This window comes from Bos indicus, chromosome 5 (assembly GCF_029378745.1).
Source record: "Bos indicus isolate NIAB-ARS_2022 breed Sahiwal x Tharparkar chromosome 5, NIAB-ARS_B.indTharparkar_mat_pri_1.0, whole genome shotgun sequence".
Classification (NCBI taxonomy): domain Eukaryota; kingdom Metazoa; phylum Chordata; class Mammalia; order Artiodactyla; family Bovidae; genus Bos; species Bos indicus.
The window spans coordinates 98846540-98872250 of NC_091764.1; the positions used below are offsets into that span (position 1 = coordinate 98846540).

At 42.2% G+C, this 25711-nt stretch overlaps 1 protein-coding gene across 3 annotated transcripts; it reads left to right on the forward strand.

The window, feature by feature from the left end:
- On the forward strand, positions 1 to 25711 carry YBX3 (Y-box binding protein 3). Of its 3 annotated transcripts, XM_019959932.2 has the most exons (10): positions 1 to 574; positions 4400 to 4463; positions 5481 to 5514; positions 8419 to 8508; positions 10494 to 10616; positions 13570 to 13773; positions 18953 to 19050; positions 22160 to 22331; positions 22884 to 22984; positions 25150 to 25711. In XM_019959932.2, the coding sequence occupies exons 1-9, from the start codon at positions 1 to 3 to the stop codon at positions 22947 to 22949; spliced, it is 1425 nt and encodes a 474-aa protein (XP_019815491.2). In that variant the 3' UTR covers positions 22950 to 22984; positions 25150 to 25711. The 3 variants fall into 3 exon arrangements, with proteins under 3 accessions (XP_019815491.2, XP_070646183.1, XP_070646184.1); XM_070790082.1 differs by lacking the exon at positions 22884 to 22984; XM_070790083.1 differs by lacking the exon at positions 13570 to 13773.

The following is a 25711-nucleotide window of genomic DNA, read 5'->3' on the forward strand; positions in this document are numbered from 1 at the left end:
ATGCTAATGAAGTCGATGCCCCAACTCCGGAGCCAACCCTCCCCACCCCTTCCCCTCCCCGGGCCCGCGCGCCGCCTAGAAGAACTCGTGCGGGGCCATTTTTGGGGCAGTAAGACCGAGCGCGGAGCCCCGGAGCGAGCGCGCAGCCCAAGAGCGCGAGCCGCCTCCCGCCGCGAGACACCCCCACCCAGCCCGGCCTCCGGGAGAGCGAGCCCCCGGCCGCCGCGCCCTCCAGCCGCGCCAACCGCCGACCAACCGCCACCGAGGTGCCCGAGGGACAGCGGAGGAGGCGGCATGAGCGAGGCGGGCGAGGCCACCAGCACCACCAGCACCGCCGCCGCCGCTCCCAGCAGCAGCGCCCCCATCACCACCGCCGCCGCCCTCCCGCAGGCTCCGGCGGAGGCGGCCCCTCAGGATCCTGCGCCCAAGAGCCCGGCGGGCGGCGGCGCTCCCCCGGCCCCTGCCCCGGCCGCCCTGGTCTCGGGCAACCCCGGTGGGGACGCGGCCCCGGGCACCGCGGCCCCCGCCTCTTCGGCCGCCGTGGGCAGCGAGGACGCGGAGAAGAAAGTTCTCGGTGAGTCAGGCGGGGAGGATGGGGGTGCCGCTCCGGGCTGGGGCCGGGGCCGCCGAGCACGTGTGGGCAACTCCAGCCGCCTGTCTGGGCGGGATGGAGCGAGGTCCCCGGGGACGTGGGGTTCTCCCCCACCCCGGGACGGGCGGCCGCCCATCCCGCAGGAGCTGCCGGACCAGGGCGCGGCGCTCCCGGCCGCCGGAGCGCCCCTGGGTTCGCAAGTTGGGGGTCTTAACTGGGGGTACCCTAGGAGGGCGCTGTCGCTCAGTCCCGTGGCGACGCATCCCCGGGTGCGGAGGGGAAAGAAGCGGCAGTCGGGAGAGAGGATCCAGGGTGGGATGGAAGTGGATGTAGGGATGGGACAGGCACCCACGTGGCACGGGAACTTTGGAGTCCTCGCTTAGGATCTGGGCGAGGAGAGCATTTCCTTGGAGGGAAGAGGAAGGCGCTCGGAGGAGACAGGGCAGGGGTGGGGGAGTTGATGGTGGTGGAAAGGCTTCTTGCTGGGAAGGCTCAGGTGTCCGTCCCAGACGCCCTTCTCACGGGGGCGCGGGAACGAGGCCAGGCTTCTGTCGGCCACATGCTGGCGGAGGGGTGTTGCAATCCCTCTCCGGGGAAACTTGGGTCTTGGTCCCGCGTCCTCCTCCCTCGCTCTGCCCGCTGCTGCAAGAACTACTTGGTGTTTACCAATCACTCTTGTCTTCCCGGATTGTGGGAAAGCGCTTGGTGCAGCAGCTGAAAAAACTTGGTCGGAAGTGAGGGGATGACGTTAGTTCGCAGCCTCGTTATCTTGGGGACTTGTAACTTAGGAAGGGGAATCGGAAGAGGAGATGTTCAGGTCCCGGGGGCAGAACGTTACAAAGGATGTCTGTAGTCATTGTTGGTTTTGTCACGGATCTCAGTGTCCTCTCATTCAGTAACGTTAACGCCCTGTGTGAGGCCTAGGCAGTGGGTGGGGAATAAGGTCTCTAAAGGGTGTGTGCTGTATATCTCATTCTCTCTCTCTTTTTTTTTTTTTTAAACCAGGGAAAGTTAAGAGATGGTGTAAGATGCTTCTGAGAAATTTTCAGTATTTTGCATGGGGCATGTTTGGTTTCTGTGAGCCTTGCCTGCCCAAGTTTCTAGGAAGAAAATTTTATAGGCAGAAACTTGGAGGAATCATGTGAAGAAAGTTTAATAGGATCCCATTTTTCCTGCCTTGAGAGGCCTGTGTTCATTTTTTTTTTTTTTTTTTTTTTTAGATTTTACTCAGTTACTGTCAAACGAGCTGCTAAATGTAACATGTGCAGGTTAAGAAACAAAATAGCCTTCATTTCTCTAGGCTAAAAGTTGCTCCAGTCTAGTCCGGGTTGTACTGTGATATTGTTTTCAACAAGTGTTTCTTGGAACACTTCCCATGCCAAATGTCGAGAGACAACCTTGGTTTATCTGAAGCAGTGTTAGGATATGTTCTTAATTTATCTTCTTATAAAGGAAATTTCTCAGTTTTTCACTGGATCCCTGTATCTTTCTTGAATCTAAACTGAATTTTAAACTGCAGTAGATATCTTTAAAGATGAAGGAACTAGATAAATTACTCAGCCACCAACTGCTCTGACAGTCCCAGCACATCCCTGGTGGTGAGGTTGTAGGTCTTGGGTCTTTTCACTGTCACTCCCAAATCGCAACAACAAGGACAGCCTTCTGCCTGACATTTCAACACTCTCTGTCCAGTATGTTCTGCCATCTCCTGTCCTTAGCCAAATGGACACATGGTGCCTACAATGTGCCAGGTGCAGTGCTGACTGAAATGGAATTCTGGTTTGGGATTCTCACATTCTGGTTCTTAGAAATGGTTCTAAACTTCAGCGTATAGCCAGCCACAGGCCAGGGGAAGTAGTTGACATGACTGAAGGAAAACTTCACTCTTAATGAACCTCATGGAAGCTTGTTGGTCTTCCTCCTTTCCCCATCCAGCTCTGTGTATGTGAAGTGAGTTTATGGGCTTAAACCAAGAAGAATGGATGACTGTGTTTGGCCTTGTGAGGTCACTGGAAACATTGGTGAAATTAGGAAATTTTTAAAAACTAAAGTGGGAATAAAAATAACCTTCCACCTGGATTGAAGTTATCCTTGAAAATCACTTTCATCTTTCTCTTTATTAGTGTTGCTTTTCTAATCACAATTATGCCTTTGACAGTGCCTGTAGACATTAACTATATGAAAATGAACCAAAAAGAGTTCCTACCTTTATATTTTCCTAATGTTTTTCTAGTTCATTAATTTTGGGTCAAATGAGACAAAAAGCATATAATTTGAAATAATGTGAGATTTAAAAGCATATGATTGATCAAAACCAGTCTTCTGTGTACATTTAGATCTAAAATATTTTTTTTTCCTCTTTGCCCTGTTGCTCTAATTAAAATGCCCTAAAACTGAAGGTATTAATAATTTAGTCTCTTTATTGGAGAAAGATCTCTTTATTGGAGAAAGATCTTAGTTGGCATAAGAACTGGAGATTGCTCAGTAAATGGTGGGCCAAATGACTTTGAAGGCAGAAAGAGTTTTTTGTTTGTGTTTTCTTTTTACAAAGAGAGCTAAATAAACTACTTCCCCAAGCATATACATTTAGCAAAACTCAGAACTAACCCTGCCCACAGCAAAGTAAGCCCTAATTACTGTTTTCTTCTTGAATTTAAAAGCTGGATCTTTATTATTTTTCCTTGGAAATTAAAAATGTTGTATCTCATGGTTAGTTGTTACTTTTATTCTCTCCTAAGCTTTTTTCTTTTTTAAAGATACTCTATTGCCACATTTCTTGTCTCACTGAGTTTTGATAATTGCTTTATGCTTTTCCTGAATTTAGACCTGGGCATTTCATAGAAGTACTGGATTTGGTATTCACAGTTGATTCAGAGGAGTCATCTAAAATCATAAATGGCTAACATAAACATAAATCTGTGAAGTACAAGTTCCATGACCATACTACTGGTTTAGATTTCTTCTCCTGAGTTCTGTTAAGATCTTACATTGTACAGAAATGCTCCTGTCACAAGGGCAAGTAGAGTCAGCAATCACATTGGGAGGGTTATAAGAAAATGCTGATAAGAGTTTGGTTTATAGGAGAAACCAAAATCAGTTTGGTTTGATTCCCACCAAATGAAGAGAGCAGGATAAACAATGAAACAGAATCCCAAATTCATCGCAGGTTTGAAAAGGCCTGTTGCATCATGTCTCGGGGTGGTAAGAACAGAACTGGCCTGAGCCCGCCTCACTTCTATTATTACTCTGGACTCCTCTGATGGGCCCCCATCTGGCATCAAGACAAGTTTCTTCAGGTCCCTGTAGATCAGCTATTAACAAGGAGCTACTCTTTCACTATGTGGAGTTTGCCGACTGTTTCAAAGTGTGAAAGCGATGTGTCAGGTCTCAGGGCTCACCTTGCTCATGTGTCTATAGTCACTTTCATCAAGAGCTGCGTTCAGCACTTAGAACACTTTTCTGCTGTAAAACTTTGAAGAGCGTGTTTTCATTTTTCTCCCCTTAAACAGTGTTTCTCAATTTTAATCACTGCAGAATCAAATAGACTTACGACAATACCTTATCTCAGGGTTTCACTGAGACATTTCCCAAGGAAGAAAGGTTTAGTCTTCTGAAGAGTAGTTCCCTGTGACAACCTGTGACAACTTCACTTCCTCCATTTTCTTCTCTAGATAAACTGTAAAGTTAAGCTTTTAATGGTTTCCTCAGGTATATTTAGGCTTTAAATAACGCTATCAAGACCTTAGTGGTATGAGCTTTATCTCTTTGTAGGTCAGATACTAATTTATCTGCTTAATCCTATTTTAGCCACCAAAGTCCTTGGCACTGTCAAATGGTTCAACGTCAGAAATGGATATGGATTTATAAATCGGTATGTGTGTGTATCTCTGCATGTTTTATTTAAATATGTCCTCATGCTATGGCACCTGCTGTTGGTGTCTTTTCCCATACTTTATTAATGGCTCATGTAAGTTTTCAGATTTCCGAGTCATGTAAATACTCTCATTTCTAAACTGCTGATCATTAAACATTAATTGCAATGCATTTCTAAAACATGGATAAATAACTTATTTTATATAATCTAGTCATTAAAAGAAAAAGCCGTGGCAGTGGGGACAATAGAGAAAGGGGAAGGGCCTTAAGATAATTGAGTGGGTATCCACAATTTCACAGATGGAGCAGTGGAATCTTAGACTGGTTAAGCAACTTTCCTCGGGTCACACAACTAGTGAGTAATTGAGCTGGATCTGTAACCCAGGTCTGGTCCAAGTTCTGTGTAGAAACCACAGTGTTTTCTTTAAACCATGGTAACTTCTAACCATATAGGAATGAGAACACAGCTACAAGCGGTGAGGGTGTTCTGATGTTTTTATATGATACCATCATTTTCTCTAGCCCTCCTAGCTAGGACCCCGCCTTCTTAAGAAAAAATTCCTCTAATTTCTTCCTTGTATGTTTTGGTGGGCAGTGGGGGTGGGGTGGGGGTTTAGGGTAGGGTGGTGGTGGAGGGGGGGTTGTTTTAGGTTTCAGTGTAAGGGGAGCCTAGTTCACAGCTGTGCCCTGTCCTTTTAACTGTCTTGCTTTGCTTTTGCTGGGAGGGAAACCTCGGGCTCTGGTTACACACCATGTGATTTAGAGAGAGATGAGAGGAAACGGGTGTTTTGGTAGGTTGACTCTGTGTGCATGAAGCCAGGCACCATTGTCATGTGGAGGAGTAAGGTGGGTCCCTTTTGGGTTTAGAAGTTTTTAAGGAGGACTGACTTGAGGCATCTGAGTTTCGAGGCCAGACAGACATCTATGTTGTGTTTTCAAGTCCTAGGCTCTAAACTGTTTTAAGTTTTCCCACTTACCTAGTTCTTCTAACTGTGAGCTTTTTGTCTTCCAACAGAAATGACACCAAAGAAGATGTATTTGTACATCAGGTAAGAGGGACAATAACTGTGATGTTTGCTCTCTGAGGAGAGGGGAGTCTGTAATATGCTATTATTATCCCTTTCCCAAAGTGAAGCCCTGCACGTTGCTGTTCTGCTCGAAACTCCTTCTGGGGTTTTATTTTGGCAAGAGGGCCCAGTTCCACATTTTAAGATTAGCACTTAAGCTCTTCTCATCCATCACATTAACTGTTTTCAGACAGTTTTATTTTTTGAGCTTAATGAAGTAATAATCAGACCACGTGCTAATTTTTAGAGCCTTCAAGTCTTCAGCTAAAGCACTTCTATTTCCATCTTAGCAGCCTGTGCTCCTGACTGTGTTTCCTCCTTGTGTTTGGCTGGGCCCCACCTTACCTTCGCCTGGATGGGTACTGGTTAAATCCCCCTCCATCAGAGCAACTTGAACTTGGGTAAATAGCACAGCGAAGCAGATGGCTGGAGTGTGTGTATCCAAGACATGGGGGCTTTCCGGGAGGCTCAGGGGTAAAGAATCCACCTGCCAATGCAAGAGACTCGGGTTCAATCCCTGGGTGGGGACAATCCGTTGGAGAAGGAAATGGCAACCCACTTCAATATTCTTGCCTGGGAAATCCCATGAGCAGAGGAACCTGGTGGGCTACGGTCCGTGGGGTACAGAAGAGTTGAACACGACTTAGTGACTGAGCACAAGCAAGATCCAAGACATACGGAGACTCCAGCTCCCAGGCTAGTCCCCTCCTCTGTCCTGCTTAGCACATGTCCAGATCAAATAGGCCTGTAGTCCCCTGTAGTCAAGGAGATGTAGAAAAAGTGTAAAATACGGAAAACATGGACTTCTCTGTATAGGAAGCTCAGTCTTTTTCTACATTATTGACCTAGGATATTATTCTGTATCCTGGACGTTCTTGGCAAAAGAGATTAAAAGCATTACGTGCACTTAGTTTTTTCTTTTTGTATGGTTAGTTTTCAGTGAATTGTCTCACATACATTATTGACCTAGGATATTATTCTGTATCCTGGACGTTCTTGGCAAAAGAGATTAAAAGCATTACGTGCACTTAGTTTTCTTTTCGTATGGTTAGTTTTCAGTGAATTGTCTCATATATGTGTGGTTCTTAGTGCATCACAACAGAGAAGTACAGAGACAGGTACCAATACCAGCACGTTCACCTCCAGGGCTCTGTCAAGCATCTGGTTTTCTGTGTTTTCCTGCTGTTTAGGATCCTCTGCACCATGGGGTAGAGTTTGGTGACTGGAGAGAGTGCTATCTCAGAAGGAGCAATCCTGTTGTGGTTTCTATCAGTTATATTCCAGTTGTGCCTGGGTAACTGGAGTGGATTACTTTGTTCAGACACAGTGACTTTTAAAGTCAGAACAGACTAGAATGGAGTGCTGCTTATAACACCTAGTGGGTAATAGAGATTTTGGGGGTAAGAACTCTGCCTTCTGGTGACTGATGGCGTAAAGGGACCTCACAAGTTTCTGTGCCAGCGGCCAGCCTCACTGGCCTGTGAGTGTGTGACCTGATTCCAGCCCCCCGTGAGGCTGGGCGGTGAGTCACCTCGGTGTGCTGAGGCTTGCCCAGTTTAACAGGAAAAAGGGAACGAGCCGGTAGGGAGGGGCTGTTTTTGGACTGGCTGAATGTTCAGGCGGCCTGCGTGTATATCCTGTCCTGAACTGCCTTTTTCCTCTGTGGGTGAGGTCTCTGCGCTACTGGCTCATTCTTTTTTTTTTTCCCCTCCCTCCTACTCAGAGTAAGGGAAGGGCTAGATTACACATGCCTAATCGCTTTATAAAATAAGGCTGACCTAGTTCCACAGAAACCCAGAGCCCCTTTAACTGTTTAGAGATACCAGCCGACAAAATGGAATTCATTGCAGGAATTATTTTCTTCCCTCCATTGACTGAAAAAGAGAAGCCTGTTCATAAGCAGGTATTTAGGTGCCCATGTTCACTGCAGGATAATGTCATTAACCTTTCAATGTTATTTATCAGGGAGCGTGTAGGGATGAGCTGACATGTGAATGATGTGATGAGAAAAATTTGAATAAATATCACACAGTTATAGTACAGGGGGATACACTTCCCCCACCCACCTGCCTCCTTCCCCCAGGCTGTATTTTTATAAACTCAGATAAATCCCTTATCAGCCTCCAGTTGGTTTCCTCATCTGTAAAATGAAGAGAAGGTTGTCAGCAATGTTTTGTTCTTGAGGTATTTTCATATATTGTCAGAAGTATTTATCCCCCCTTGGATTTTTAAAATTTCTTTTGAGGTTAGAGGTTTCTCTTGTCCACTGAAATCTCTATCCCCATATTTCTGTGTTTATGTGCATGTGTAAGATTTTATGGAGGCGTCCCCCATCCCGCAGCCACCACAATGATGGAAAAAGAGTCTGACCCAAGACACTTCATAGTGTGAGGACACGCATCTATCCAGTATCACGATTAGTTCATCAGTATAACTGCACTTTGTATTTAACCCACCTACCAAGATGAATTTTGAAGGATAACATGAAATCAAGAAAGTAATGTGGAACATAGTTGTATAGTGTTTTTTTTTGTTTCGTTGTTCTTGTTTTGGAGATGCAGGGTAGTTGGGAGAATAGAATAGAATAGTGGTAAAGAACCCGCCTGCCCATGCAGGAGACACAGGTTCCATCCCTGGGTCAGGAAGGTGCCTAGAGGAGGAAACCACTACCCACTCCAGTATTCTTTCCTGGGGAACACCATGGACAGAGGAGTGTTGTGCACTGCAGTTCATGAGATCGCAAAGAGTCGGACACGATTTAGTGACTAAACAACAATGTTAGATCAACGATTTCTTCAGTAGAGCCAGTAAACTTGAAAGGGATGAACTCTGTGGCCAACTTTGACCTATACTTCATTCGGAATTTTTTTTTTTTAATCTTGACAGACTGCCATCAAGAAAAATAACCCACGGAAATACCTGCGCAGTGTAGGAGATGGAGAAACCGTAGAGTTTGATGTGGTTGAAGGAGAGAAGGTGAGAGGAGATTGTGGTTGGGTATCCAGGGTGCTGGCAATATTTTCTTGCTTAGTAAATGGTCTCTCTGTCCTTTATGAGTTAACAGTACTTTGGATTTTTACTATGACAGAAAGAAGCAATTCTTTAAGTAAAAGTGTTTCTGATTATTGACTATCATATGCATTGTTTGATGCAGTATAAAAGGGTATTTTAATTTCCATTTTAATAAATGATGAACACTATTTAATCATGGAAGGAAAAGCTAATTTCTGAAGATTTAAAATGACAAATCTTATTTTGGTACCAAATGTATTTTTAAGTGAAATTTAAAATTAAAACAGGGCTTTCCTGGTGGCTTGGTGCTAAAGAATCCACCTGCCAGTGCAGGAGACATGGGTTCAATCTCTGATCTGGGAAGATCACATATGCCGCAGAGAAACTGAACCTGTGCACCACAGCTATTGAGCCTGTGCTCTAGAGCCCTGGAGCCGAAACTACTGAAGCTGCACACCCTCCTAGAGCCCATGCCCTGCAGCAAGAGAAGCCACAGCAGTAAGAAGCCCGTGTACAACTAGAGCTTAGCCGCTGCTTGCTGCAACTAGAGAAAGCTCATGCACAGTGATGAAGATCCAAGGCAGCCAAAAATAAATACATAAATAAAATTTTAAGAATTAAGGTAGTTTTATAGTATTAAAAATTGATAAAAGCTGTTTTGGGGTGAAAGATACTTTTGTTTTAAGAATAAAATCAAATATAATCATTATGTTTTCTCTTTGGCTTGGGTTTTGAAAAGCCAGAGGCATCTTGACAGACTGTATAACCGCTATCTTCACACGAAGACTAACCCAGGAAGCTAAAAGGATCATTTTGATGTGCATCGACAGGTTTTTAATGCTGTGATAATGTTTAATTCTAATATTAGTAATGTCTTTTATGCTTTATTTATTAATTGTAAGCTGACTAGTTGACTCCCAGATGATTGCTCGTCTGATATACACACCATTCATTCTATAGTTCTTATTCTTAGCAACTCTCAAACTTTCCTGTTTTAAAAGAGAAACACTTTATTTCATCTCATATAAAAATTTAAGTGATCTTTACCAATGTGATCCCAGAGTATCTTGCAGATCTTTCAGAGTTCCAAGTTACCTACCAGCAAATGCAGACATGTAACAATCCCTAATGTCCCATCCAACTATTAAAATTTTGTCAAGCCAGGTTAATTTTACCTCTGTGTATTTTCAGCATGTGAGGTTATACAAATGGACATAGAGTGGGGTTTCACTCTTTTGAATCTCCTTTGCCCGAACTTTTTCTATTTCTGAAGCATTACTTTATTCACTTCTCCACAGAGAATCTGCAGGCTATGTCTATTTCGACAATAAGATTTAAAAAGGGACTACTTTTGTGGACACTGTATGTGAAAGCAGGAGCTGAGTCAACAGCCCTTCATTCCAGCCACTGCCATGCTGGGAGGAATTTCTCTCTCACTAGCTCAGTGATGGACAGACCACGTGAGCCCACGAGTGGAATCTCTTGGTACCTCACAGAGTAACAGGTTTCAGTATTTTCTAGGAAGAGAACGTTATCTCAGTTATTTCCAGTGAAGAATATTCGTCCTGGTCTAGCATTCCTTTGCTCCAGTTGCTTTATATTTACCAGTTTTATGTTACCTAAAGATAAATATATATACCTATTGCTCTTGAATCAAGAGAGCAGAGGTTGTGGAAGCATGTGAGCTGTATATACATCTATTTTTTTTTAACTTTTTATTTTATATTGCAGCCTAGTTGATAAACAGTGTTGTGTCAGTGTCAGGTGTCATGCTGTATACATTTAAATCAGGACATCAAGCATCTTGCTCACCTTATTAAAACGAGGTCACCCGTAGGAACTTCTAGTACCTCCTGCCAGCCTTAAACCCTCTGGCTGTCTAAGGCGGTGCTTTTGGTCTTTGGCTTCTTTCTGACTCGAAGGCCGTCTTTGGTTTCTTCCTTTCTCAGGGTGCAGAAGCAGCCAACGTGACCGGCCCGGATGGCGTTCCAGTGGAAGGGAGCCGATATGCTGCTGACCGGCGCCGCTACAGACGCGGCTACTATGGCCGGCGCCGTGGACCGCCCCGCAATGTACGTTGTCTCTTTCATCATCAGTGACCCAAGAAATGTGCACATCTAAAATTAAGTGTGTATATTTGGAGCACATAAAAGCTGTATCTTCTCCTGGAAACACAGTGATTTTTTTTGGATGGGAAATCTTTTGTGTTCAGAATTCATCCCCACTGGGCTTATGGGACATTTTTGCCATTCAGCAGTTGTATCAGTTTGTTTGTATTTGGCTGCAAGTAACAGCCATTTAATTATCTTGTAACAAGAAGGCTTAACTTGGGCCATGCCAAGGTTGTCAAAAAGGTTTTCTCTTCTTTTGGCTCCTTTATGGGCCAGAACTGAACCATGTGACATCCACTTGGTGGGGTAGGGGGAAGGGGCCTGGGATTTCTGTGATTGGCTTACATCTGGTGTTCATCCCTTGGCACTGACCCTGTTTCTTTCTAAGAAAGTCAGCCTTTCCTTGGCAAGGAAGAGTGAGGAACAGCTCTGGAGTAAGTGATGGACAATGCTGGCCATAGAAATATTAAGTGATTTGCCTCAATTATGTAGCTGCTTTATTTAAGATAGCATTTCCCATTATTTCAAAGTTAAGCAATAATTAAGTCTGGATTTTTAGTCCCGTAGATTGGTACCAATCTAAGTGAAAGGGTTTACAACCAAGTCTGGCTGGAGCTTTCTTAGGAGGCTCAGTTTAAAGTATTCTCGAGGCATCCAACTTGTGGTCATGAGGAACCTCTTAGATATGAGTCATTTTTGATGTTTCTAGAATTAGTACCAGGGATTGGTACCCTGGAATAAAACTCAAGATGCTTTGTGAACACAGGATTGTGGCTATGTGCATCATCCAGGGAAAACTTTTGAAAATAATCTCACCAGAATGAAGTATTTGCAGATTGAGAATGGTTTATATCTCTACACTTTGATAGAATAGTATTTTTCTGCTTACCTAAATGTTTCCTCTCTTCATTGTGTCGTCTTAAACACGCAGCCCAAATTGCTTTTTATCAGATTCCATATTGGATCTTGTTTTTCTTCCTGTATTTCTCTTACCCATGTTTTGCTTATCCTGTTTGATTTTTAATAATAAACTGTGTCCGAGACAGTTGGAACAGGCTACCAGAGCGTTTACTACATGGTGTTAACTCTTTCACGTTCACCAGATTCTTGGAACACTGGTGGTAATTGTTTTGATTTCTAGCTTAACTCAGAAGTACAAGGGTAAAAAGCCTTGAGTGAAAAATTTTCCTTCAAAGACGTTTCTCCTCAGCTCGAAATTCTGAAGTCATGTATGTGATGTTTAGAAGCAAAATTATCCAAATTCTGAAAATTAACATAAATGAAGGTTTTCTATTGTGATGTCTTTTAGGTCCTGACAGCTTCCTGAGTGTGTTTGGCAATGGTGGTGCCATTGTTCTTATTTTGTAAAACTAATCTTAATGAAAGATTTGAAAACTCAGATACAGAGAAACCTAAAGAGAAAAGTTACAGTTTATTCAGTCACACTATTTGGAGGAACATTTTCTATGCTAATATGCCTTTAAATCATTGGAGATTGTATCTGATACACATTTTATAAAGTATAGAGTTACTTGGATTTTCTGAAATTATACTAGTTGAGGCTATACTTGAAGCTTTTCCTCTGAGAATTTCGTTGCTCATGTGGGCTTGGTTTTCTGGAGAGTTCTAAATCTTAAATACTCTCACCCCCAACATCAGTCATTTAATTTTCTTCATTCTAAATTTGTTCATTTTTTAAAAACTATAGTTACTTTACTTAAGACTACCTTTGGCATTGCAATCCCCCTTTAAGATTTGAAATAAAAAATTCTTTAAGGGATGTTTAGCTGTTTGCTTATATTTTTTTGATATAAAATGTTAGTATGTGAAATGGTAGTTTAAATACAGGAAAAAGATAAAATGATTCAATAGTTCCTTGTGTTAACAAAGTTTATTATATTCAGAAACTGTATTTATTACTTGCTACTATGTATTAAAGTGCAATTAAAACTTTATTGCTAAACAAATAAAGAGAGGTATGCCATAAGTCAGTGGTTCTCAAACCTTCTGGTTTTTGGACCCATTTATATGCTTCATTATGGGATCCCAGAGTTTTTATGTATGTTTGTATCTATTAATATTTATTGTATTGGAAAGTAAAGCAGAATTTAAAAGATTGAATTTATTTTAAAATATGCTATTACTTGTAAATACAAATAATTTTTTTTTTTAATGAAAGCTATTTTTTAATTGAGTGAAAAGAGTGGTGTTGCTTTAGGTTTTTACCAATCACTGATGTCGGTTTAATAAAAGACAGCTGGATTCTTACAGCTCCTTCTGCCCTGGGGCTGTGAGGGACCATGTGTCACTGTAGCTTCTGTGACACATCCAACCCCTCTCCTGCCCCCAACTCAGGAGAGAATGAGATGGAAAAAGACAGCATCCTGCCAGCCTTATGAGAATAGTTTGATCTTGATGACCCCCTAGGAAGGATTTCAGAGACCCCCCTTCCACACTTTCAGAACCCAACCAGTCAAGGAAGCAAACCACTTAGGACCAACCACAAAATATACAAAATATATTTTTCTTTACTTTTCCCCAGTGGATGGCCAGTGTTGGGGAGACATATTTGGTGGAGCCAAATATTCTAAACTGTGTAAATGTTTTTTGGGTGGTTAGTCAACTGATACTGACCAGTTCTAACTAGATGCGAACTAAATTCTTTAGCGATTAATTGCACTTGCTTTTCTGCTTGGTATTTTATCTGCATGGATCTGCTTTAATCTTAATGTAGCTTATCTCAGGTCATCACCTGATGATCTGGGGTATATGCATTTTTGTCGATATACTAGAAGGGATCGTTCCTTTGGGGGAGAATTTTTTTTTTCTTTCGTTGATACTCAGTCTAAATGGTATTCTTTGCTTCTCTCCCTGCTGACACCTCCTCTGAACCTCTGTTTCTTTGCTTCGCTAGTACGCTGGGGAGGAGGAGGAGGAAGGGAGCGGCAGCAGTGAAGGACTGGAGGCCCCCGCCGCTGCCGGGCAGTTCTCTGCGGCCCGGAGTCAGCCGCGCCGCCCCCAGTTCCGCCCCCAGTACCGGCGGCGCTTCCCGCCTTACCACGTGGGACAGACCTTTGACCGCCGCTCCCGGGTCTTCCCCCATCCCAGCAGAATGCAGGTAAACCGGCACCTGGGACTTCTCTCCGGCAGTCCTCACCCCTCCGTCCTTCCTCTGCCTCCTCTTCCTCCTCCTCTTCCGATACCAGCGGCGGAAATCAAACCTTGCTTTTGGCTTCCCGATGCTGACGCTACTTAATCCAAGCAGACTAGTCTGCTTTCCGACTCCGGTCCTTGTAGTCTCATTTCTAAAAGCACGACCACATGAGCCTTGAGCCTTGCCTATACCCAGGGACCCTGGTGGACAAGGTACAGTCTCAAGTTTACAGAAAAAATCAAAGACATGAAGTAGGGACAGGTGAGGGTATCTGAGAGCTGAACTCTGAGGTCAGTCAGGCCTGGGCTTGAGTCTTATCTCTCCTACTTACTGTGAGCTTGTGAGATTAACTTGTCCATCCGTTAAATGGGGATAGTTGCCTCCACCTTGGGGCTGTGATGATAAAATCCAAGATAAAGACTGTAGTGTGTGACAGCTCAGGATGGAGGGTGTCTATAAAGTTCTTAATTTAGATGAGATAATGTTGATGATTAAGAAAACCTCATATGAAAGTGGAGATGACTATCTCTTTTTTTCTTTTTTTACTGCAAAATACTGATACAACTATTGTGAACTTGACCTGTAGTTAATAAGCCTTTCACCAACTTTGCACTTCCCAGGAAACTTGGAAATCTTGGGAGAGGACCTCATTTTTGGTACCACTAGCTTACACCCTCTTCCTCTTAGTGTCCTTGGTTTTTGTTTGTCCACTGAGTGTTTTGACTGAACATTGTGTTCAGTCTGTTCTTTGCTGCCCTTTTCCTATCCTATCATGCATGACTGTGTTCTTCCTACATTGCTTCTTGTTTTTTTTTTTTTTTCCCCTTCTACTCTTTAACAGCTGTCCCTGACAAATGTGCTAAAAATAGCAAGTAGCCTTACGTATATGGAGAGATTGGGTACATGAGGCATAGTAGGTTTCTTTAGGGCAGCACCCTGGGCCTCTAGGAAATGAGGACAGGAAGAGTCCGGGAGACTACGACACATTTATTTTTAGGGAGTCAGTAGTGCCTTCCTAAAATAATCCTTATGTTTAGCATATATATATGTAGCATATTATTTTGAGAATATGAAGAGTATCTTCAATATTGGTTGAAAGAAAAGTATATTTCACCTTAGGAATAGGAGGGTCAGAGCAAAGGGATTCTTGTGTGCCTCGCAGAAAAGCAGGCTGAAAACTAATTTTGAAAATGTGTGCATATTCCGGTAACTGCATTTAGTTGTCTTGGAAGGACTGATGCTGAAGCTGAAACTCCAATACTTTGGCCACCTGATGCGAAGAGCTGGCTCATTGGAAAAGACTCTGATGCTAGGAGGGATTGGGGGCAGGAGGAGAAGGGGACGACAGAGGATGAGATGGCTGGATGGCATCACTGACTTGATAGACATGAATTTGGGTGAACTCTCGGAGTTGGTGATGGACAGGGAGGCCTGGCGTGCTGCAGTTCATGGGGTTACAGAGAGTCCGACACAACTGAGCGACTGAACTGAACTGAACTGTGTACTGAGGATGTCATATAGCGTGATATAGCCGTGTCCAAATGACTTCCCTTTTTCAAAGATAGAAATTCTCGATATTTGGCAAATAAGTCATGGTGGTTACTGAGCTGATATCAACTGTGTGTCATCTCCGAGAAGAGAATTATATGACAGAGGAAAAGGAGCAGCATTGTTTGGCCTCCACCAAGAGACAGATGTTTGAAATTAGTTCTTAGTTTTCCCTACAGCTTTATGGAATTGGCAGTGGTGTCCATATTTTTGTTGTTGTTGTTGCAAGTGAAGGGATTTGAGTAGTTTAAGAAATCAGCAGCTTTTACCTAAGGTTACATGGGTGGTAGACTTTGGTTTAAACTCGGTCTGTGCAGTCTCCTCCTGTTCTGTCATTCTAGTAAACGTTCATCCTTTATACATGCTCCTTTCTGTTTCTGCGTGTGTGTGTTTGAATCGAAGTTCCTGAAGAAGCAGCAGCTTTGCTTGTTCAGAGAAGTAAGGGAGGCTCATGTGGTTGGGATGTTATGGGTGAATAGAGGGGTAAGAGGTTAGATTAAGGTAGCATCGGGGCAGATTAGGCATGCCTACTATAGACCATAATAAGAATTGTTGACCTATCCTCAATGTGATGAAAAACTAGTTGAGGGGTCTAAACAGGGGAGGAAACGTATTTGAGAAATCACCAGACAGTTTAAGGAGGCTGGACCACAGGAGGCAGCAGCAGAGTTAGGGAGACCAGCTCCCTCATTTGCCCTGTGGAGGGGCAGTCAGGGCAGGAGTTAAGAGTGCTGTCAGTGGAGGTGTGAGGGGTGGTCACGTTTAGGAAGTGACAGCGTCTGGTGATGGAGTGAGCGTGTGGTGTTAGGAGTAAAGGATACCTTGCGAAGGAAGACCAGGTTTGGGCAGAGAGACAGAAGGCATTTGGAGATTTTCTGGACACATTAAATATCACCTCCAAGGGGAGAGAAGTCAACTTGGCAGAAAAATAAAAGAGGCAAGAGGTAGAGAGTGGCTTGAGTTAAGAAGGTGTCATTTTAGATGAGGTGGGAGACAGAGTCTTTGGGGATGTTTCAAAAGTGACCTAAAAGAGGTAAGGGAACAAGGCATTCACACACCAGGAAAGGCACGAAGGGTGGAGGGAATGGCAAGTACAATACAAAGGCCGAAGGGAGCCTGGAGGGTAGACGAGACTGTAGGTGCGCCTGTGGAGACATCAAAACATAGGTGAAGGCCTGGGCCAGGGAGAGAGGGACTGATAAAACGAGTATAGGTAGAAAACTGAGCCAAGGACTGAGTTTCGGATTAAGCGGTTAAGGATTAGGGAGATAGGGAGTCTGGTAGAGGACAATGGGAAGGAGCAGATGGGGAGAGAATGTCCTGGAAGGAAGTGCTGTGTTAAGTGCTATTGAGGAAGGGAGGAAGGGAGACTGAGGCTAGGTTAGGTTTGGTAACTTGGAGGTTAGTGGTATGTGAGGACAAAAGTCTCTGAATTCAAGAAAGAGCAAAGAGGAGGTATTATAGTCCCCTTTGAGGAGGTGTCTGTGCTGGCAGAGGGGATCTTCCACCTCTGTATGTATGTTGTAGAGGAGCTCAGAGAAATGGGGCCATGGCTGGTGGAAGATGTAGGGTCAGGGCAAGGTTTTTGTTTGATTTGATTATGTTTTTACATTGAATTCTCTCCTGGCCTCCCTTCCTTCACCAACAACCTAAATTCATTTGGTGGGCAGATCAACTATGCCATACATATACACACATCACACACATGTAACTTACGGTGTATGTAAGTGTGGTATGTATTTGTGTTTGTGTATTATTTCTGCCTACTGAAATGGCCTGAAATCAGTGACACCTTAATAGGCACTGAGGATGTCTGGCCCCCAGTTTTTCATTTGTGAATACCATTCTCCAATAAAAAGTAGAAGCCCTTTTGGAGAACCAGCCAATTTCAGAGCCAGGCCAGAGAAAGTACAATATGAGCCTAGAACATCTTGTTGTGCCAGAAAACAAGGAAGTGCTCAAAGAATGCTGGAGTCACATCCAGAGGACACAAGCCAGCTGGACAGGGCTCCCATTGGCCAGTAATGATAGTAACAGATTACAGCTCATTGAATAAAGTAGAAAACCAGGAGTTTTCTATATAAGACATTAACAAATATAAAAGTTTACAGATGTAAACCAATATATTGAATTTGATGAAGAATGAAACATTTACTGGCTTTTGAAAGTACTTTTTTCACAAAATCCTCATACATTGCACAGGGGAAAAGCGTAAACTTCCCTCAGGGTTCTTCTCAGAGTGAAGACTGTCAGTAACAGTAGGAATTAAGTAGAAATTGACACCATATGCCGGCCAACAGGATGCAGTGAGAAAAATCCAGAGCACTGTTGTGGCTTCCCTTCCAAGGATGTGTAAGTTCAATCATGTGGAGACCCTAAACAACCCCAAATGAGGAGTATTTTGCAAAATAACTGACTTGTATAATTTGAAAGTGTCAAGATCATGAAAGCCAAGTAAAGATTGGAGAACTGTTCCAGTTAAAGAGACAACTAAATTCAGGGCATGGTTCTAAGTGAGTCTTTTTATTGTAAATGACATTATTGGGACAACTGACAAAATCTAATGGAGTCTGAGGTTTCAGGTCTATACTTTCAACCGCCCTGTTGTTTTGTGATAATTTAAAGAACACAGTTGGAAAAGATGGATGTTATTTCAGCATGTTTATATGCCTGGATGGGGCTGATGGAGGAGAGGAGGACTGACAGTTCAAGTGCCCTCCTAGGGCCAGAGAGAGGGTTTGCTTTGTCTGTGGGCATGGACCACTTAATCAGTTGAGTGAGAGAAGAAAAAGCAAATGTAGGTGTAGGGTGGTAGATTTGATGGTGAAAGAATATAGAGATTCTTCTTTGATTGGTTCTCTTTTCTTAGTGAAATATGGAGAAGGAAGGGATATTACCTTTGAGTAGGAAAAAGCAGACTGAGATGTGTCTGTATTATGAAGAAATTCAGAGATTTTGGGTGGGTTGGTTTGTTTGTTAGTTTTTTGTTCTTTCTTTCCCTGGAAGTTCTATAATAAATTAAATCCCCCAGCTTCAAATAAATTTCTCAAGGAAGTATTTTTTATTATTTATTGTTATACTTCAATAAATATGCCAACAGATAAAAGGAAAAAATTGTAAAAAGAAGGAATCAGAGGTAAAGGTGTGGTTAAGAGGCGTGGGGTGATGTTTGAATGTAGAAACCATTACTGTATCAAAGGGGTACCCCGTTTGTAGAATGAGTGGGTCTGAGTTTGAAATTCTCAGACCCACTGAAGATTCTCATTGCTTTATTGTAGTATAGCATTCCATTTCCTTTTGCAATAAAGGTTTTCTTTCAGGAGACAAATGGGACATTTTAACATGTTTAATGTTGTAAAATAAACTAAGTTGCACTGGGATCAGGAAAAGACTGTCTAGTGGGACTGAGTCTGTCTTTCTTTCCTATCATTCACATACATTTAATCAGTACATGGTTCACTGATAGGAGAGTCCCCAGCTTTGAAATGAAGCCTTTTATTTTTTCCTTTAAAAATTTTTTTCAATGCAACTGTGTGCTGTGTCTCTTATATCCTGCGTTCTGACACTCACTTCAGCTCTCCTTGCCTCCCTCCAGGCCGGTGAGATTGGTGAGATGAAGGATGGGGTCCCAGAAGGAGCGCAACTTCAGGGACCAGTCCATCGGAATCCGACTTACCGCGCAAGGTACCGGAGGTAGGTGACGTTGCCTGCTGACTAATGACCAACTGAAGAACTTGCCAGTGATGGTAGGGTGGTTGGGGTTGTTGCAGCTCTGTTTGTTTTGGATTTATTATGTAATGAGAAGATGTGACTGCTTTGACCATATGTCCAAGGTTTGGTGGGGCTCTGCGATATACGTATTTTTAGATGGCTATGTGATATTTCCCCTGTTCCCTAACAACTGAAATTTCTAGTTATCCCTTTACCAAAGCATTCTTTGTTTCAGATAACTTTCACATGATGTAAATTCATACTTAATTTTTATTTCATTATATTTAATGAGATGAGAGCAACAAAATTAACTGATATGTTATTCAGTGGTAGCTCTACAAATGGAGGAAGAATTGGCTGCCAGCACATATTTGTGATACAGTATGTCCCCTACATGCCAATGAGTTCTGTTCCAAGAGCATGCTTGTAAGTCCAGCATGCTTCATTCATAAGTCTAAAAAGTTAGCCTAGGTACCCACCTAATACAATCGGCTAGACAGTACTATACTATAACAGGTTTATAATAGTTTTCATGCAAATAACGTGTACATAAAAAACAATTTATTTATAGGGCAGCAGTGGAGAAACAGACATAGAGAATAGACTTATGGACATGGGAAGAGAGGAGAAGAGGGTGAGATGTATGAAAAGAGTGACCTGGAAACTTACATTACTATATGTAAAATAGATAGCCAACGGGAATTAGCTGTATGGCTCAGGAAACTCAAACAGGGGTTCTTTATCAACCTAGAAGGGTGGGATGGGGAGGGAGACGGGAGGGAGGTTCAAAAGGGAGGGGATATATGTATACCTATGGGTGATTCATGTTGAGGTTTGACAGAAAACAACAAAATTCTGTAAAGCAATTATCCTTCAACAAAAAAATTAATTAAAAAACAAACAAAAAACATTTTTAATCTTATAGTACAGTACCTTGAAAGTACAGTAGTCCAGTCAGTACAACAGCTGGCATACAGGGGCTGGCAAGAAGTGACCAGTGACCAGGCAAGAAGAGTTACTGACTGGAGGAGGGAGAGGAGGTGGGAGATGGTGGAACTTAAGGACTGTCAGCAGTAGGAGATGGGGGGCAAGCACATTCGCATCTTTGAAAGTTTGCAGCTCATAGGGGACTTGCCATACTGAATGTTCGATAATGAAGCAGTCTAATGCAGGGGTTGAATCAGCTAACCACAGATCCAGTTGTCTGTGTTTAAATTCCCACCCTACGACTAGCAGCTCATCTGTAGCTGTATCTCCTTCTCATAAGTTTCAGGACTCCTCTTAGACGGAGTCACCAGATTTATAAAATGGACAATAAGGAATATTCCACAGTTGTCAGTAAGGTTAGATGTACTCTAAGGCATTTAAGATAATCAGAATGTTGCCTGATATATAGTAAGCCCTCGATAAATTGATTATTACTACTACCAAGGATTTTAAGAGTAGTGAAAGGAATGTTGTTTTATTTCTGCTTTATCCCTTGTGAAAACCGAATTGGCTAGACTCCCCAAGATTCAGTATAAGCTTTTTATATTGTAAGCTTCCTATTCCTTTGCCCTGTCATTGAAGAGCTTCATTCACGAATGACGTCCATACCCCCTTGAAGTTTGGCAAAATGGGATTATTGACAGGAGAGTAAGGATATTACTTGAGCTCTCCTGATTGGCAGCATTCTACATTCTTTTTTCTCACAAGATTCCTTGTAATTTTAGATGCTGTCATTCTAATGATTGACTACTAATGACTTTGGAAATAAAAGAAGCTTCGTAAAAATGTCTATAGAAAACAGGGAAAAGATCCTGCGGATCCCAATTTTGTCAATCTCTAGCTGTGTGTGACCTTGGGAAGGTTATATTCTTCCTTTTTGACCTATAAAAGCAGCAATCCTATGTGGTTCAACCAAATACTCACCTTTAAGCCTCTTGGTTTTCTCACTCTAAATCTTAAACTCACAGAATTAGCCTTGAAATTAAACGAGATAATTAACATGAAAGCATAGAGCACAAGCCTTGGCACACAACGACTAATGTTAGTTTCCTTGCTGTGTCAAATCCCCTTAGTCTCCCCGTCTTCAAGGCAGGCTGTCCACAGAGGGCGGATGCCAGGCACTTCTCTTTAATTTTTGCACCCACAGTGCCTGGTAGGACCAGAGCCTATGTTCTGTAGGTGTTTGTTCACTGCAAATAGTGTTCAGATAAAGGAGGAAAATGATTGAATTTTTTTAATCTCATTATCCTTTTGTTCCATTTGCCACATTCAGTTCAGTTCAGTTCACTTGCTCAGTCGTGTTGGACTCTTTGTGACCCCAAGAATCGCAGCACGCCAGGCCTCCCTGTCCATCAACAACTCCCGGAGTTTACTCAAACTCATGTCCATCGAGTCGGTGATGCCATCTAACCATCTCATCCTCTTTCGTCCCCTTCTCCTCCTGCCTCCAGTCCTTCCCAGCATCAGGATCTTTTCCAATGAGTCAACTCTTTGCATGAGGTGGCCAAAAGTATTGGAGTTTCAGCTTTAGCATCAGTCCTTCCAACAAACACCCAGGACTGATCTCGTTTAGGATGGGCTGGTTGGATCTCCTTACAGTCCAAGGGACTCTCAAGAGTCTTCTCCAACACCATAGTTCAAAAGCATCAATTCTTTGGTGCTCAGCTTTCTTTACAGTCCAACTGTCACATCCATACATGACCATTGGAAAAACCATAGCCTTGACTAGACGGACCTTTGTTGGCAAAGTAATCTCTCTGCTTTTTAATATGCTGTCTAGGTTGGTCACAGCTTTCCTTCCAAGGAGTAAGCGTCTTTTAATTTCATAGCTACAGTCACCATCTGCAGTGATTTTGGAGCCCCCCCAAAAATAAAGTCTAACACTGTTTCCACTGTTTCCCCATCTATTTCCCATGAAGTGATGGGACCAGATGCCATGATCTTAGTTTTCTGAATGTTGAGCTTTAGCCCAACTTTTTCACTCTAGCCTTGCATAATTCTAGGAGTAAGTCTTGATCCCTTGACTTTTTAAACCTTTAAAGGCAAAACCTACTGTTCTTGAAGGCCCTTTCCAATTGCACATGTTCTCTTTTCTCTGCTCCAGGGGCCCTCCTCGCCCACGACCTGCCCCAGCTGTCGGAGAGGCTGAAGATAAGGAGAATCAACAAGCGGCCAATGGTCCAAACCAGCCACCTGCTCGCCGTGGATACCAGCGCCCCTATAACTATCGGCGTCGCCCCCGTCCCCCTAACGCTCCTTCACAGGATGGCAAAGAGGTGAGGCCAGCTAGTCAGAGGAGATGCTGCCAGACCACCCTGGAGCATGTCAGCCTTTAGTATTCCTTTCTAAGAGTGGTTTCATAGTCTAAAAACTGAGGCCAAAAATATGTATCATATATGCATCTGTATATATAATAACATTTTCATGAAGGTATGTATATACACAGGGTGAGAGAGAGAATGCCTTGCCCATATCGCAAACCAAATATTTGCATTCAACCAATTAACACTCTAGTCAGAATGGTTAGAGCTCTCCAAACAAAGGACAGCATTTATAGAGAGGAACCTGCCTTTCAGCATGTGTTGAAAGTGACTGTATATTTTTTATGACTCTCAGCTGTGAAGAATGATGGTGTTTAGTTGCCGTTTGGAGGCCATTCTTCGGTGGTTCTAATTTTTGACTCCAACTTTAAGAGTGTTTAAGATTTTGCACAGTGGTTTACCTCCGCAGGCAGGAAGATCCCTACTTGTGAGACCTTTCAGTCTTGGACTCTCCACTGCTGCGGAAATTGGTTCATTTCTGGTTTGTGGTTTTACCGTGTGTTTCAGACCAAGGCAGGTGAAGCACCATCTGAGAACCCTGCTCCAGCTCCCGAGCAGAGCAGTGCAGAGTAACAGCCAGCTCCCCCAGGCACCTTCACCATCCGCAGGTAGGCGGCCCACGCGGAACTGATGTTCTCTTTAAACAGCGCTGATTTCTCAGCAGTAGCACAGAGCAGTCTAAACTAATCCTGCAGTTCATCTGGGCCAGCTTCTTATCTCCATCAGGATTCTGAGAAAGAGCTGTTTCGGTGGTGAAATATCTCTGAAGCTGATCTTATTTTGCTTGGTTTTGGAGACATAAACGTGCAGACAGAGTTAATGAGTGTCAAAGTCATTTTTCTAGATAGACAGTTGTCAACTATTTACACCGGCGAAAGATTTTTTGAAACTTTTACTTTTGTGACACCTAGTGGCCAGTTTGATAATTTTAAAGTGCCTGCGTGCTTGCTTTGTGGCTTCAGACTCTTTGGACTAGCCTGCCAGGCTCCTCTGTCTCTGCAGTTTCCCAGGCAAGAAACTGGAGTGGGTTGCCATTTTGTTCTCCAGGGGATCTTCCCAACCCCTGGATCGAACCTGCATCTCCTGCTTGACAGGTGGATTCTTTACCACTGAGCCACCAGGGAAGCCCAATGCACCTGACAAGGCTTCCTTTTAATAACAGAGGACTGTGATCTGTGGAACAAACAGGAGTTATTTTTTCCTTCCCATTTCCCTTTGATAGCCAGCGTTATTTATGTGTTGTGCTTGAGAGCCCTTGGGTTTACATGTCCAGTGCAGGATCTACTCGTCATTTGCTTGAATGCTCTTGAGCAGTTTATTTATCCTCTGCTACAGTTCTGTTTGCTGCGGGTAAAATAGGGATATTGACTGGTCTGGGTATTACAAAGACAGACGTAGTGATATCACACGTATGAACTACCGAAGCAAGGTGTGGTGAAGAATAACCTCTCCATAAAGTTAGCTTGTTTTTCTTCATTATTGCTTCCTGCTTTTTTTTCTGTATTCTTGCTAAAAATCTTGGAAATTGTATAGGTAGAAATATACTGGAAAGACTGATTCAGCAAGTCTTAAAAGACTATATAAGCCATAGTTGGTTTCATTCTGGGCTTTTCATCTAATAAGTCCTGAGAATTTGATTTTTTAGTATTTCTTGGTTGTTGCCCTTTTCATGAAATAAATAAGGAAGTAGCTTTTAGTTAAAAGGGTTTTAAGCTTATAGTAGTAGTGTTGTTTTTTCAAAAAATTAATATTTCATAAAATTTTAAGATCATTTTAAGTTTCTACATTTTAAATGCCATCTGCTTTTATATGCAGAGGTTTGGATTTAAATTAGCCTTTCACAAGGTAGACAAGTGCTATGCTGAAGATATTCTGTTTTATCTCTGGGTAGCATGGGCAATTTATCACAGAAATAAATTCTGTATTCAGAGTTGCTTGAAATAACTCACAGGATTATATATTAATCATTTGGCCATAACCTTTTAGTAACATTATTTCTAGGTATTGTTCCTAAGGAAATAATCCAAAATATAGGAGGAAAATTTCTATTATAATCTAGTATTGGAGAAGTGGTTAAATATTGAGATATATCCATATTAGGAGATACTGTATAACCACTAAAATATTATGAAGAATTATAAATGTTATAGTATCATTTATTTGAAAAGGCTTCATAATGATAACTTTATTTTATAATTCTACAGAATTTTTACCATTATGCACTGAGTGTTCTTGTTTATAAAAATGTTTTATTAGAAAGTTTCCATTAAATTCATGTTTCAGCTTACAAATCTCTAAAAGGTATACATGTAAGATTTTGTTTTGAGCTTTTGAAAATTATTTTTTTTAATTTAAAAAATTTTTAGCATAAACAGAACTAAAGAAATTTACATTATATGAAAATGTCTTAAATGAAACTGCATTGTTATGAGGAATTTCATTGACATTACCCAACCCAAGACTGTTGTATACTGAATTCCATTCAGACTTGTAGCAAAATTCTAACCTATTGGATTGCAATTATTATAGTTTCATAATGTTACAGTTTTACTTGCATTAAAATCTAAACTTATGATTAAAATTTTACTAATAAAAAGGATGCAGTCCTTCTAAAACATTTCAAGTTCTGGGTTATTTTAAGGTTTCTATAAGTTAATTCTAAAATCTTAAAACTATTTGAACTACATAAAAAACAGGTAAGTTTTGCCTTTTTATTCTTTAACCGTTGGTCATCTTGTCACTCTTTAATAAATCTGATGTGAACGTTTTCCAGGTGACTTAATGACCATTCAAAAAATAAAGCAAAAAGCAGACCACGACCTTACGAACACCAAAGAAACGTCCAAGCAATAAAGTGGAAGATTAATAACCAAGATGTGGACATTAGAATGTTTACTACACTTCCTTACAAAACAGACAACTGCACGAGGAAAACGTCAGCCGTTTTTTCCAGCAGCTGAGATCCTGGGAATGCCTGCACATTAACGAGAGAGCGACCTCCCCAGTTTCAGCAACCACTAGGTTTATATTTTTTTCCTGGTTTTTACTGTTTTGGTAATATGAATTGAAAGAAGAATTATTAATACCACATGGGGAGACCCCTCCCAACCAAAGAAATCTGAAATATATAGTAAATGCTTTTTTTTTCCTTTTCTGTTCATTTTGGATGCTGGTGCTAAACTTCCAAGTGTCATGATTTAAAAAAGAAATTTTATTCCCTTCTTATTTATTTCTAGGATAAGGGGAGGGTAACATTTTGCTTTCTTATGTAACTCTCTTCGAAAATGTGCAGTACCAAGTTCCGCAAAAATAAAATTTTTACCCTTGAAAGGAAA